This window comes from Mastigoproctus giganteus, chromosome 6 (assembly GCF_048544385.1).
Source record: "Mastigoproctus giganteus isolate SK-2022 chromosome 6, ASM4854438v1, whole genome shotgun sequence".
Taxonomy (NCBI): domain Eukaryota; kingdom Metazoa; phylum Arthropoda; class Arachnida; order Uropygi; family Thelyphonidae; genus Mastigoproctus; species Mastigoproctus giganteus.
In genome coordinates, this window is record NC_143580.1 from 44509621 (window position 1) to 44521949 (window position 12329).

A 12329-nucleotide genomic window follows, 5' to 3' on the forward strand; every position below is an offset into this window, starting at 1 on the left:
AGTACCTCTCATCAGGGACAGCAGGAATTATGAGGAATACAAGGCACAAAGAGAAAAAAGCCAAGCAGACAGTCATAACAGTGAAGTAAAAGTCATGGGACAAGTTTGGGAAATTCCTGGAAACAGCAAAAAAATAAAATCAGAAACTGTTCTACAGGGTCCTCAAGAACATGAAGGAGGAGAAGGAATGTCCCCTGAAGTTCATCAAATCAAAGGAAGGTTCACTTCTAATTGAGGAGGGTAAGGTATGAATAGGTGGAAGGAATATTTCCAAGAACTCTTGACGGGAGATGAACATTGTGATAGTGAGGGATCCAGCTTATGTGATGATACTGTAGATGCAGACAGCAAGGCGAACGATATCGGTCTGGCAGAGCTGAGTGTGGCTATATGAAAGATGAAAGCCGGAAAGGCAGCTGGACATGATGGCATAACATCTGAGATGGTGAAGTATATGGGTGACACAGGAATGGATCTTCTACTGAGAGTGATACAGGTAGCATGGAAGAGTAAGAAGATACCAGCAGACTGGGATTTATCAGTCAATGTGCTGAGTATTCCGGGAAGGTGTATTCTCAAATACTAGAAACAAGGCTAAGGAAAGAGGTTGGAGGAGGCCCGATGTGGGTTTAGACAGGGAAGGAGCACACAAGATCTTATCTTTACACTCTGGTAGATTATTGAGAAATCTAATGAGTACGTAGGACTCAGAAGTACATCTTTGCTACCTTGACCTTGAGAAGGCATTTGACAAGGTTCCATGGTGTGAGTTATGGAGAGTGCTGGAGAAGAAAAATTTTAGCAGAAACTTAGTAGCTACCATTAAGAGTTACTATAAATGATGCCGTAATTATGTAAGAATTGGCAATGCAAAGTTAGAAGAATTCTTGACAACATTGGATGTGAGGCAAGGAGACATTCTCTCCCTATATCTCGTTATCATAATCATGGATGACTTCATCAAGGACTGCAAAGCACATACCAGGCCTTTTTGGTTGGGAAATTGGATGATGAGGCCTGTCGCCAACCCTGAGCTTCCTCTCGCTGATGATGTGGCTTTGATAGCCAAGTCACAGGAAAATCTTCAACATAACCTGAATGTGTGACAGGAAGCTATGGTGACAAGAGGAATGGTCATTAGCTCTGGCAAGACCAAGTCTATGGTAATTTCCCGCAAACCTGTACACCATCTGATCACCTTAGATGGGAGAAACATAGAGCAGTTTCAGCACTTCAAGTATTTGGGATCTGTTATCAGTGAGGATGGCTGAATAGATGAAGAGCTAAAAGCAAGGATTGCAGCCTCAGGATGCCTGTACCATGCTATAAACCAAGGACTTATCAGCAAGAAGGTGAGCAAAAGGACCAAGTTAGCCCTGTATCCTCTCCTCTAAGCATTGGAGTCAATTAGCCAACTGCAGAATTAGCCAACTGACAAGAAATACCTTTGTAGAGTGGAACAAGTGTGGAATGGGCAGGGAGATTGTCATGCAACAAGAACCAGCTGCCTTTCTCTTGTTGAACCTCACCCAGGAAATGTGCTTCACTAGTCTTTGAAGCGTGTAGAACATAGCATTGACTCTCTCCCCTTCAGGTACAAATTCCTTGTGAATAACACCGTTTGTTGAAAATCATGAACAGCAGCATAGTCTTGATCCTGGACTTCTGTAAACACAACTTTCTGGGCCTTGATGATGATTTTGAAGTTCACTGCATGCTCTGATGCTTTATCTCTGGGTCATACTGAAACACCCAACACTCATCTCCAGTAACAATACAATCAAAGGAAATTAGGATTGTTTGACGAGTCTGGATGAAGTCTTCGCATGAAACATTCTTCATTGCTTCTGCTCATCCATGCAGCTGTGAAGCATAAATTTTGCACAGACCTTCCTTTCCCCTAAATATTTATGCAGAATTTGACAAATTCTAATTCATATCCAACTCATTAGCCATCATTAGGGACATTGAGGGACAAATAATGATCTCACCACAATTTTGCAACTCTGTCCTCATTTCAAGAGGTTGACAGATGCCCACTTCTTGGGTCATCACGAACATCATCACATCCATCCCTGAACTGTTATACCATTCAAACACACTGGTATGAATTAACATTTCATCATTATAAGCAGTTTTTAAAAATGTATGTGTTTCCATGGCAGATTTTCCAAGTTTAAAGCAAAATTTGATATTTCATCATCCCATTGCAAAATTGACACAAAGAATGTTAATGCTATTAGTGAAACAAGTTGTTATTGCTTGCAACCTGTCAGCCTACTGGATAACTTCTTTACCACCATCTTTTGGAGGAACTTTGAACTACAAAATGCCACCTCTTTTTATTTTCAAAATCATCAAACATGACCGTAACAGCACCAGTCCAGGAACTTTATTGCCACACCTCGTAAGTATATATTTGCGGTATGTTTTAGGTCAAGTTTTGATAGCCTGAATATTTTTTAAATATAATATTAATATATTAGAGTGCTAATGGGTAAAATTTAAGCCAACATATGTGCAACAATCATAAATGGCCACTGGCAATGTTAACAGCTTTGTATTGCTTATGAAAATATAAATTTTCAGAAATCGAAATTATTACCAAAGGAAAAAAAGGAAAGCAAAATTTATATGTTTTATCCATTCTGTTTGAACAATCCACTATTATGTCACTGGGAGGTTTGACTGGAGCAATATTTAATCAGAGTGAATAATAGTTTATTCAGAGTGAATAACAGAATAGAAATACCTGTTATCTTATAAGCCACTTTCAGTTTTCAGTCATAAGCCACTACAACTTAAACTTTCAGCTGTAGCTTTCACTTCTACTATTAAATTACAGCAAACTGTGGTAAGGAAACAAAACCCTATATATATATCCTTATAAATAATTAGTCTAAATGAAAATGAATGAGTTTAATTATGCAACTGTTGGGCCATATTAGTGAAAAATTATATATCTTGCCATGGTATTTTGTGCAATTTTGATGAATTTAAAATATTTCTGGATATTTTAAAACAGGTTAATTTTCATTAGTTTCTCTTTTGATTATTAATATAATTTATTAAATATAATTAATTAAAAACTAATATAATTTGTTATATTAGTTTTAGGCTTTATTCAACTAATAAACACCTCAATTTATTTTAGCTTTACTTCAATTAAACTGATAGATTAATTAGTATTTCTATTAGCAAAATATTTGAAATTGATTATTTAAATTTCTCCAAATTGTAATTTGTTCTCTGGTGGGTGCAAGTGATTCAAAGCAATAACAAATTACAATTTAGACAAATTTAAATAATACATTTAAAAATCTTTGCAAATAAAAATACTAATTAATCTAAATTTAATTGAAATAAAGCTAAAATAAATGAGGTGTTTATTAGTTGAATAAGGCATAAACTAATGAAAAATTAATATAAATTAATAACTAAAAGAGAAAAACTAATAAAAATTAATCTGTTTCAAAATATCCAGAAATATTTTAAATCCATCAAAATTGCACAAAATATAATGGCAAGATATACAAATTTAGTAAACATAAATTAAGTGGCTATCTTTTAACTAATATGGTCCACCAGGTTTTTGCCACTATTGTCACCTATGTTATTATTATTATTATTTATTCAAGTAAAGGAAAGGGAAAATCTACCCCTAGACACCAAACATTTGCTAGGAGAGTAAACATAACTATAACAGATTAATGATATACAGGGTGTCTCAAAAATATTGGTATAAACGTTTAGGGGGGTAGGTAACATCTAAAGGAATGTGAATCGCATAGGAACCCATAACCGGAAATGTCACGGGAAAGTAGTAGCAGAGGTACAAGAAGCAGAAATGACACAAGACAGTAATTAGTGGCAAACATTTATTTGACATAATATTAACAATGGAATACGAGATGGATGCATTTCATGATGTTACAACAGATGCTCGAAGGTTCCACCATGAGACGTGATGCATGCGTGACACCGACGCAGCATGGATTTGCAGACACGGTCGAACACACCTGGAGTTTCTTTGACAGTAGCAGCAGTGCAGACGAGTCTCGCCACGAGATCCATTTCCGTCTCCACAGGCGATTCATACATGATAGATTTGAGGGCCCCCACAGAAAGAATCAAGGCTTGATAAATCAGGTGAGCACGAGGGCCAGGCAACGAGTCCACCACGGCCAACCCATCGACGCCCAAAACGCCTGTTCAAATGGTCACGAACACACCTTCCATAATGGGCAGGTGATCCTCAAACACAGAAGCCTACGGAGAGTGGAGGAGACTTGAAACATCTAAAATTGCAGTATTGCATAGGTATCCACAAAGACTTTGGATCTGTAGGTCTTGTCCACGCAAATCGCCTCAGGGTTAATATTTAGGTCATTCAGGAAACCAATCATGTTTGCTGGAAACATATGACTAAGCGAGCTGATTTGGTTGAGGGCAGGTCAGATCTTAGATGTTTGGTGATTAGTTTCTCTTCTGTTATCTTTGGGTAGAATGATGAGCCTATTGGGAGCATCTAGTCTAACCGAAATATGCTTGGAGAGAGAGCCATTATATGTTTCCTTATACCGAAACAGACAGACACACCTAAAAATACTAATTAAACTCAAATCTGTAAAAAAATTTATGAGTACTATATACACAGGTTACTTCCATGGCAATATCTATTGATCCACAACTGGATGGAATTGTAAATATGTATACAGGTTATTGTTCAATTCTTGATTGTTATGCTGTAGAAAGGGTATGACAATCCCACCTGTATAATGACCAGACATTTAACTAATTTCACTTTCATTAGTATCCCTTTTGGTTATTAATTTGGTAAAATAGTTATTCATTAGTTTAGGCCTTATTTAACTATTAAAGATTAAAATTTAAAGACTACAAATTCTTTTAACTTTACTTCAATTAGTACATTAATTAGAATTTCTGTTTGTAAAAAATTCAAAATTATTTAAATTTATCCAATTTATAACTTTGAATCACTTGCCAGAGTGCAGCAATTCCATGGTGAATAATTCACAATGCTAGCAGTCAGCATTGCTAGCACTGCACATAATTCTAGCACATTCATTTTCATTTGGTCCTGCTGGAGTGAAGGTTGGATCACACAAGGCAATTAAGTTTAATTTTAACTTTAATTTAGATTAATTAGTTATAAGGATGCATATATGTAGGACTTTGTTTCCTTACCCAAATTTACTATAAATTTAATGGTATGCTGAAATTCATTTCAGCTAATTTGTTTAGCATTATTATGTATATACAAAATCCACAACTCAAAACTGACTTATAAGATTAAAGGTATTAAAGATATAAATTAGTAAAACTAGATAAAGTTAATAGAAACATATAGGCATAAACTATTATTCCCTCTGATTGAATATTAATCTATTCAAAGGCTCTGATGATGAAATGGAGGGATGTTTATTCATTTACATGAATAAACTTGTAAATTTTGCTTTCCTTTTCCCCCTCTTTGCTAATAACTTTACTTTTTTGAAAATTCACTTATACAGTGGTGAACAAAAAAACTGCATCACTTGTGAGTTTTGCACTGCATTGTGCGTGGGTTGCAGAAATGTTTGAAATGCATTTTGTTATATGGGATATATATCTCTGTGAATGAAATCCAATAAAATGACTCCACCTGATATACCTAACAGCCATAAATATCTTTCCGAAGGGTAAAATCATGCAAATGGCATGCAACCAAACATACATTTTATTGCATTTACGTGTACAAACTGAAATGACAAGTTAACATAATAGTATTATGTACTGTAAATCAGCAAAATAAGTCCTCGATATTTTGTTGTTCCTCCTTGAGCTGCAATTACAGCCTTGCAACGATCTAGCATAGAGTTAATCAACTTCTGGATATATGGTTGCCCAATTTCATGGTACCATACCCTTACAAGCTCTCCTGCAGCTGAATCTTATTTGTTGGCTTCTTCTGAGCAATTTTAGATGACATTATGTACCAGAATTTTTAATAGGGTTCAAATCTGCACCGTTGCCGGGCTAGTCCAACAGTGTAATGCCAGCATTTCTGAGGTATGACTGCACCTTAAGGTAGAAAAACAAGGCAAAACATTGGTGTAAGTAAGTTTTAAGCCTTGTGAGACAAGAAGACAAACTCATCATTAAATCTAAATAGCATAAACTTACAAATTTTGCTGTATGACAAGGTGCTGAGTCCTGTTTAAAAATGCAGTTCTGGACGTCTGTGTGGTGATCCCTAATAACGGGTTGTAGGCACTCCTCCAAGATAGCAGTGCAGGTTTCTGTGTTCACCGTTCCGTTAATAAACTTAATTCACTTAACTTTACTTCTTCTACTTCCCCGCCAGTCAAATGGTCTCGCCGGTGGGGAACTTTTCAGTCAGTGTTATGCAGTCAGGATGGTATGCCTCCGATTTTTTTCTTCTGACATATTGCTTCCCATCTGAGCCATGCAGGTTGAATTTTGATTTGTCAGAAAAGATGATGGTGTCCCATTGCTCTTTCGTCCATGAAACATGCATTTTGGCCCAAGCAAGTTGCTTCGTGCTCATTTGTTGGTTCAACAAAGGCTTCTTCTTGGGCCGATAGGCATGCAGACCACATTCCAAAAGCCATCTTTGGATAATTCATGCACTTGTTTCAATACCAGAGGCCATCTCAAAGTCCAGTTTTAGATCGGGAGTACTAGCATGGTGATGACAAAGGCATAGCCATTTCAAATATCGATCTTGGAAAGGCATAGTCACTTTCTTACTGCCTGATCCAGGTCTTCTCTTCACATCAACGGTTTGACACTTTAATTTCAGCACCTGGATACTGTTGACTGGTGGCAGCCTATTTTATCAGTGATAGCACGTGTAGGAAGCCCTCCCTGGGACAGAGCAACAGCTATAATTTTTTTCTCTTTGTGTCAACTGAACATATGGAGTCATGCTTACACCTCTGCAAATCAGAATACTGATTTGCAGAGGTGTACTAATTCTGTTGTATACCCTTCCAATGCCATATTTATAGGAATGGCTGATGCAATACCTTGCAATTACTGTCTGATGCAATATCTTTGCTTTGCAACAAACAAAATGACTGTAATCAAAAAATATTTTATACATTTCACTACAAATGTTACTTTTTAAGGCGATGCAGTTTTTTGTCTGCCGCTTTATGTTCATGGGCAACACAAAACTGCTAATGTGGCCACTGTCATTTATTGCTACTGTACATATGCTAACTTAAATTTTAACATTAGCACTCTAATAGATTAAAAGTATTCGGTCTATCAAAATTTGACTTAAAACTCAACACAAATATATACATATAATATTGCATAATACATATGTATTACCATTATATTTTAAATAAATAAATAAATATTCATTTATTGCAAATACAGCAAGCCCATCACAGCACATGGCTAGGGGCAGATAAAAATACAACGGGAATGACATAAAATAATCAAGTATATGTACATAGCAGATTTTATATAGATATTAACAATGCCTAGGAATTTTAATTATGAATTTAAAAATTGCAGAACAGTTATGAATTTTAAAAAATTTGGCTTTCAGTTGCAATTACTGGGTTGGATTATTTTTCTTTATTTTATCGGAGATCTGACTCCTGTAGGCTTCAGAGTTGATTAACCTGTTGCAATCAATGTTGAGATGATTTATGAGGTGAAGAGATGCATTGGGGAACATTCTGTCCATTTGTTTGAGCCTGGAGAGGTTGGATTTGAATTGCTGGTTTCTTGAATTTTCCCTGTTGGGGATAGCTATTATATTGGCTAAGTTTGGTGAATCGCATGCAGAGGTGATTAACTTTGCTAGAAGCATGACTCCAGACTCATTGATCATCTGTTGCAAAGGCTTTGTTTTTAGGTTTTTATAAAGCTGTTGCCTGGATATTGTATGGGGTAAACGAAGCTTACTATTGAGCCATCTAAGAACCCAATATTCTAGGGCAAGGAATTTCTTGACGGTTACTTGAGGAGCACCAGGCCATTACAATATTTCATTATCAGTGTATACATCTTGGAGTTAAAATAACATATACATGCATTTTTAAATACATTTTAAAAACAATTAGTATAAACAACTTTAAACTAAGTCTATCAAAATTTACATCTGTATAGTCTTACTTATTTGATGAATTGCATAAGTGGAGTCTTTTTTATCTTGAAACATCCGTAAAATATGCAGATAGACAGGATCTGACATGCCTGGACTCCATCGCCATTCTATAAAGAGTTTAAATAACTAAAGAAAATACAATTTAATGAAGTTTTTTTTTTTTTTTTTTTTTTGTATTCATAAATTTAGTCATTAAAAAATATTTAAAGAAAATTTTCATCACTTTGCTCTATAAAGAAATACTAACACTGATGGTAACCATCAGTGTTAGTATTACTGCAGTGTTACTAATACTGATGGTAACTATCAGCGTTAGTACTACTGCAGTGTTACTACCACATCTTCAATAGTTATAAAATTTTGCTATGTGTTTTGCTGTGTTCATGGAAGTTATTTTCATATGTTAACAAGATAGAGCACTAATAATAAAATTAACTAATGTATTATGGATAGATTCAGGAATGCATAAAAGGCATTTTGCTAATGTACACCAAGAAAAAAAGATTAGGTGATGTCTGAAATCTGAAATAAAAATTGCAGATTTAGGCTTCACTTTGTCCTTTAAAGGCAAGTGAACAGCAGGTGAAGTGGAAATATATAGAACAGATGGGGCATTAACATTCCTGTTTAAAGTACAATGAATTTACATTACCATTCCTGTTCACTCTTATGTTTAATAGCCTACAGACTTTCAAAATGCCTTAAATAATGCAACGGTTTAGTATGCACAACAGAATTAGCTTTGTATTTCTGCAATTGCTCAAGGATAACACTACTTTTAAACAGCAGCATCCATGAAATGGTAATTTACTATTTATTTAAAATATGAGACAATGGCACCAACGACAGCTTGTTTCAAGATTTATTGGTCTCTCATTAGATAGTAAATGGTCTCCAGTGCCAATCCAAAAAAATGAAGTTGTTCAATGTGATAATTATACTATAAGCTAATGCATTTATTGCCTAGATAAGAATATGCCAAGCATCTGGATACTGAGGTGTACTGGACATAAATATAAAAAAAATATATATATACAAAAAAAAAAAAAAAAAAAAATTAAAATATTTATTAGAATTACATCAGTTTGAATAACATCATTTTGAAATACAAATGATTTGTTTTCTTATCCAATAAAAGTGTAAGAATAAAAAATTAAATCATAAAGTACACTATTTTCAACTATTTTGTGCCTTCTATTCCAAAAAATAAGTGATTTATTTTAAAGTAAACTTTGAGTCCTTGCATTTTTTTTTTATCATTTCTACTAGAGGTTAATAATGCAAATGGCTTCATAGTCACAACAGAACAAGCTTTGTGTTTCCACAAACTGCTCTGGATTCTTTTAAACAAAAATAAAAAATTTGTTTCAAAACAATCTTATCTAGGACATAGAGCTATATTATAATTTCTGAAGTGACCCATTATATATATATATATATATATATATATGTGTATGTGTACACTCAGCAATCACTGAATTATAACCACCCCATCCATAAAGGACTATGCTGCATAGCTTGCAGTAAAAAGTTGAACAGCTTCATAAGGTAGAGCAGTGGAAATTTGCATCTGATCGTGCAAGTCAAAGTGATAAAGTAGCAGTTATACAATACAGTACAGATATCAGGGAGTTTCAAAAGGGCATGATTGTGGAAGCTTGTGCATCAGGTGCTTCCATAGCAGAAACAGCATGCCTTGTCAGCTGCCCACAGCGGTTAAGGTGTACAAAGAATAATGTCGAATGGGTCAAACCACTTCTCATCAACAGAACTGTAAAGGATTACACAAGGTGGATGTTCGTGGTAACCAAAGGGTGCAGTGCATTGTACAGGCTCAACAGTAGGTCACTGTGTGACAGTTGGCATTGCAATACAATATGGGGAATGCAAGAACAATATCACAAATGAAGATGTGCTGTACACTCAGATGTATGGGGTTCCACAACAGATAACCCAAAAGACACCCTCTACTCACTGCTGATCATCTTTGACAGAGAATGCTGTGGTGTCAACAACATGCTGGTTGGACACTATAAGACTGAAAACGAGTGTGCTGGTCAAATGAGTCCAAATACCTGGCACAACATGCCAATGGATGCCTTCGTGTGTGGTACAAGCAACAAGAATCCATGAACGCATAGTGCATGGTGCCCCTATTCAGGCAGGTGGCTGTGGTTGCTTAACACAAGGCAAGTTTTTCTGGGAAGGACTAGGACTCCTGTTGTGTATGGACCAACATTTCACTGGTGAAGTCTACCAGCAGATCTTAGAAAACCACGTGCACCCCGCAATGTTGCATTTTTTTCCAGACAGAAATGGAATCTTCCAAGATGAAAATGCACCATGTCATCATGCCTGATCATACCATGTGACAACTTAGTGCAGTGGATGGGTGAAGATATCACTCATCTTGACTGGCCTCAATCCAATCGAACACCTGTGGAATGTTTTGGAATGGGAAGTGAGGCATGTGGACGCACAACGATCATCTATTCTGACACTGTGGAAAGCCTTGTAGGCAGCATAGCTGGAAATCCCTATGGATGTCTTCAAACATCTGGTTGAGTCAATGCCTAGGCAAATAGTGGCTATTATCCATGTGAACAGTGGCCCAACACAGTATTAGGTAGGTGGTAATAATTCAGTGGTCACTCAGGGTGTGTGTATATACATATATATATGTATACATTGTTTTGTTTGAACTGTCATGCAGTGTGTGTGTGTGTGTGTGTATAGACACACACACATACTGCATGACAGCTCAAATCAAACAATTTCGGATTCACAGGGTTGAAAAGTAAGTGCCATCAGAAAGCTACCTTTTTGTTAATTTTATGCTATCTACATTATTTAGGACAGTTTTAAAAACATTATTTATTTATTTTTTTTTTATGTGAACCTCAAACATGAGAGGTATTAGAACCTATAGTACTTAGTACCGTGCTTGGGTTGGAGGTTGAGAAGACGAAAGAAGATATTTGTTGACATTGGACTTGAACTTCTGTAGATTGTAATTTTCAGGAAATACGTATGAAGGCAGGTTGTTCCAGAAAACGGCAGTTGAATGAATAAATGAGGAAGATGAAAAGTTGGTTCTGTGGGTTTGAAGTTGGACAGTAAATGGATTTTGGCTGGTGGCGGCACGTGTTCGGACTGTTTTGAAAGAGAGAGCGGGAATTATAGAAGCCAGTTCAGAAGAACAGTGCCCATGGAAGTATCTGTAGAAGAGGCATGCAGCAGAAACAGTACGTCTATGAGAAAGCGAGTGGAGAGATTCTGTTAGAGATGAATCATTAATTAACCTAACTGCCCTCTTCTGAATGGAATCAAGAAGCCTGAGAGAGGTTTTGGGGGCACCACCCCAGATGTGGGAACAATATTTCATGGCAGGGCGGATTTGCGATTTATACAGAGTGAGCAGTTGTCTGGAAGAAAAGTAACGCCGAGAGCGAAAGAGAAAACCAAGTTTTTTAGATGCAGAGGAAGCAATTTTTGTAATGTGCTTGTGCCAAGAGAGATTAGAAGTCAAGGTAATCCCCAAAAGAGATATATCATTTTGTCTAGAAATCGGAGTGTCAATAAAGATAAGCATAGGAGCAGAAGAATCCTTTTTGTGAGATATAAGACAAGACTGAGTTTTAGAAGGGTTGAAATCAACTGTTGTCTTTGCCCCACTGGAGAATTACCTGAAGATCGGCATTTAAGGAATTGGTAGCAAATTTTCGAAAAATTGAAGCTGATTGAGCAGGACAAGGTTTCTCAAAATGGAAAGTAGAATGCAATGTGCTATCATCGGCAAAACTATGGATAGGATTTCCAGTCAATGGAAGAAGGTCATTAATATACAAGAGGAAAAGAGTGGGGGAAAGAACTGAACCTTGGGGGACACCGGCATTAGTGGAGAAGTTAGAAGACCAGAGAGCCATCTACCATCACCCTCAGTGAGCGATCAGAGAGAAAACTGGATAACCAATTACTAAAAACAGTTGGCAAGCCATAAGATGGAAGCTTGTTTAGAAGACCTTTATGCCAAACACGATCAAAAGCCTTTGAGATGTCAAGAGCAACTACTTGCGTTTCACCGAACCTTTCCATTGAATTAGTCCATAAATGGGTAACATAAGCCAGAATATCACCAGTGGATCGACACTGACGGAATCCATACTGGCGATCGTTGATC

The 12329-nt window shown here is 36.3% G+C and overlaps 1 protein-coding gene across 1 annotated transcript in view; it reads right to left on the reverse strand.

Annotated features, from left to right (window-relative positions):
• Positions 1–12329, reverse strand: part of LOC150084213 (cysteine protease ATG4B-like) — a 131067-nt gene that overhangs the window by 56772 nt on the left and 61966 nt on the right. The window contains exon 5 of the mRNA XM_090375102.1: positions 8158–8256. Within this exon, the coding sequence (XP_090231228.1) occupies positions 8158–8256 (99 nt within the window). The remainder of the gene's footprint in view (positions 1–8157; positions 8257–12329) is intronic.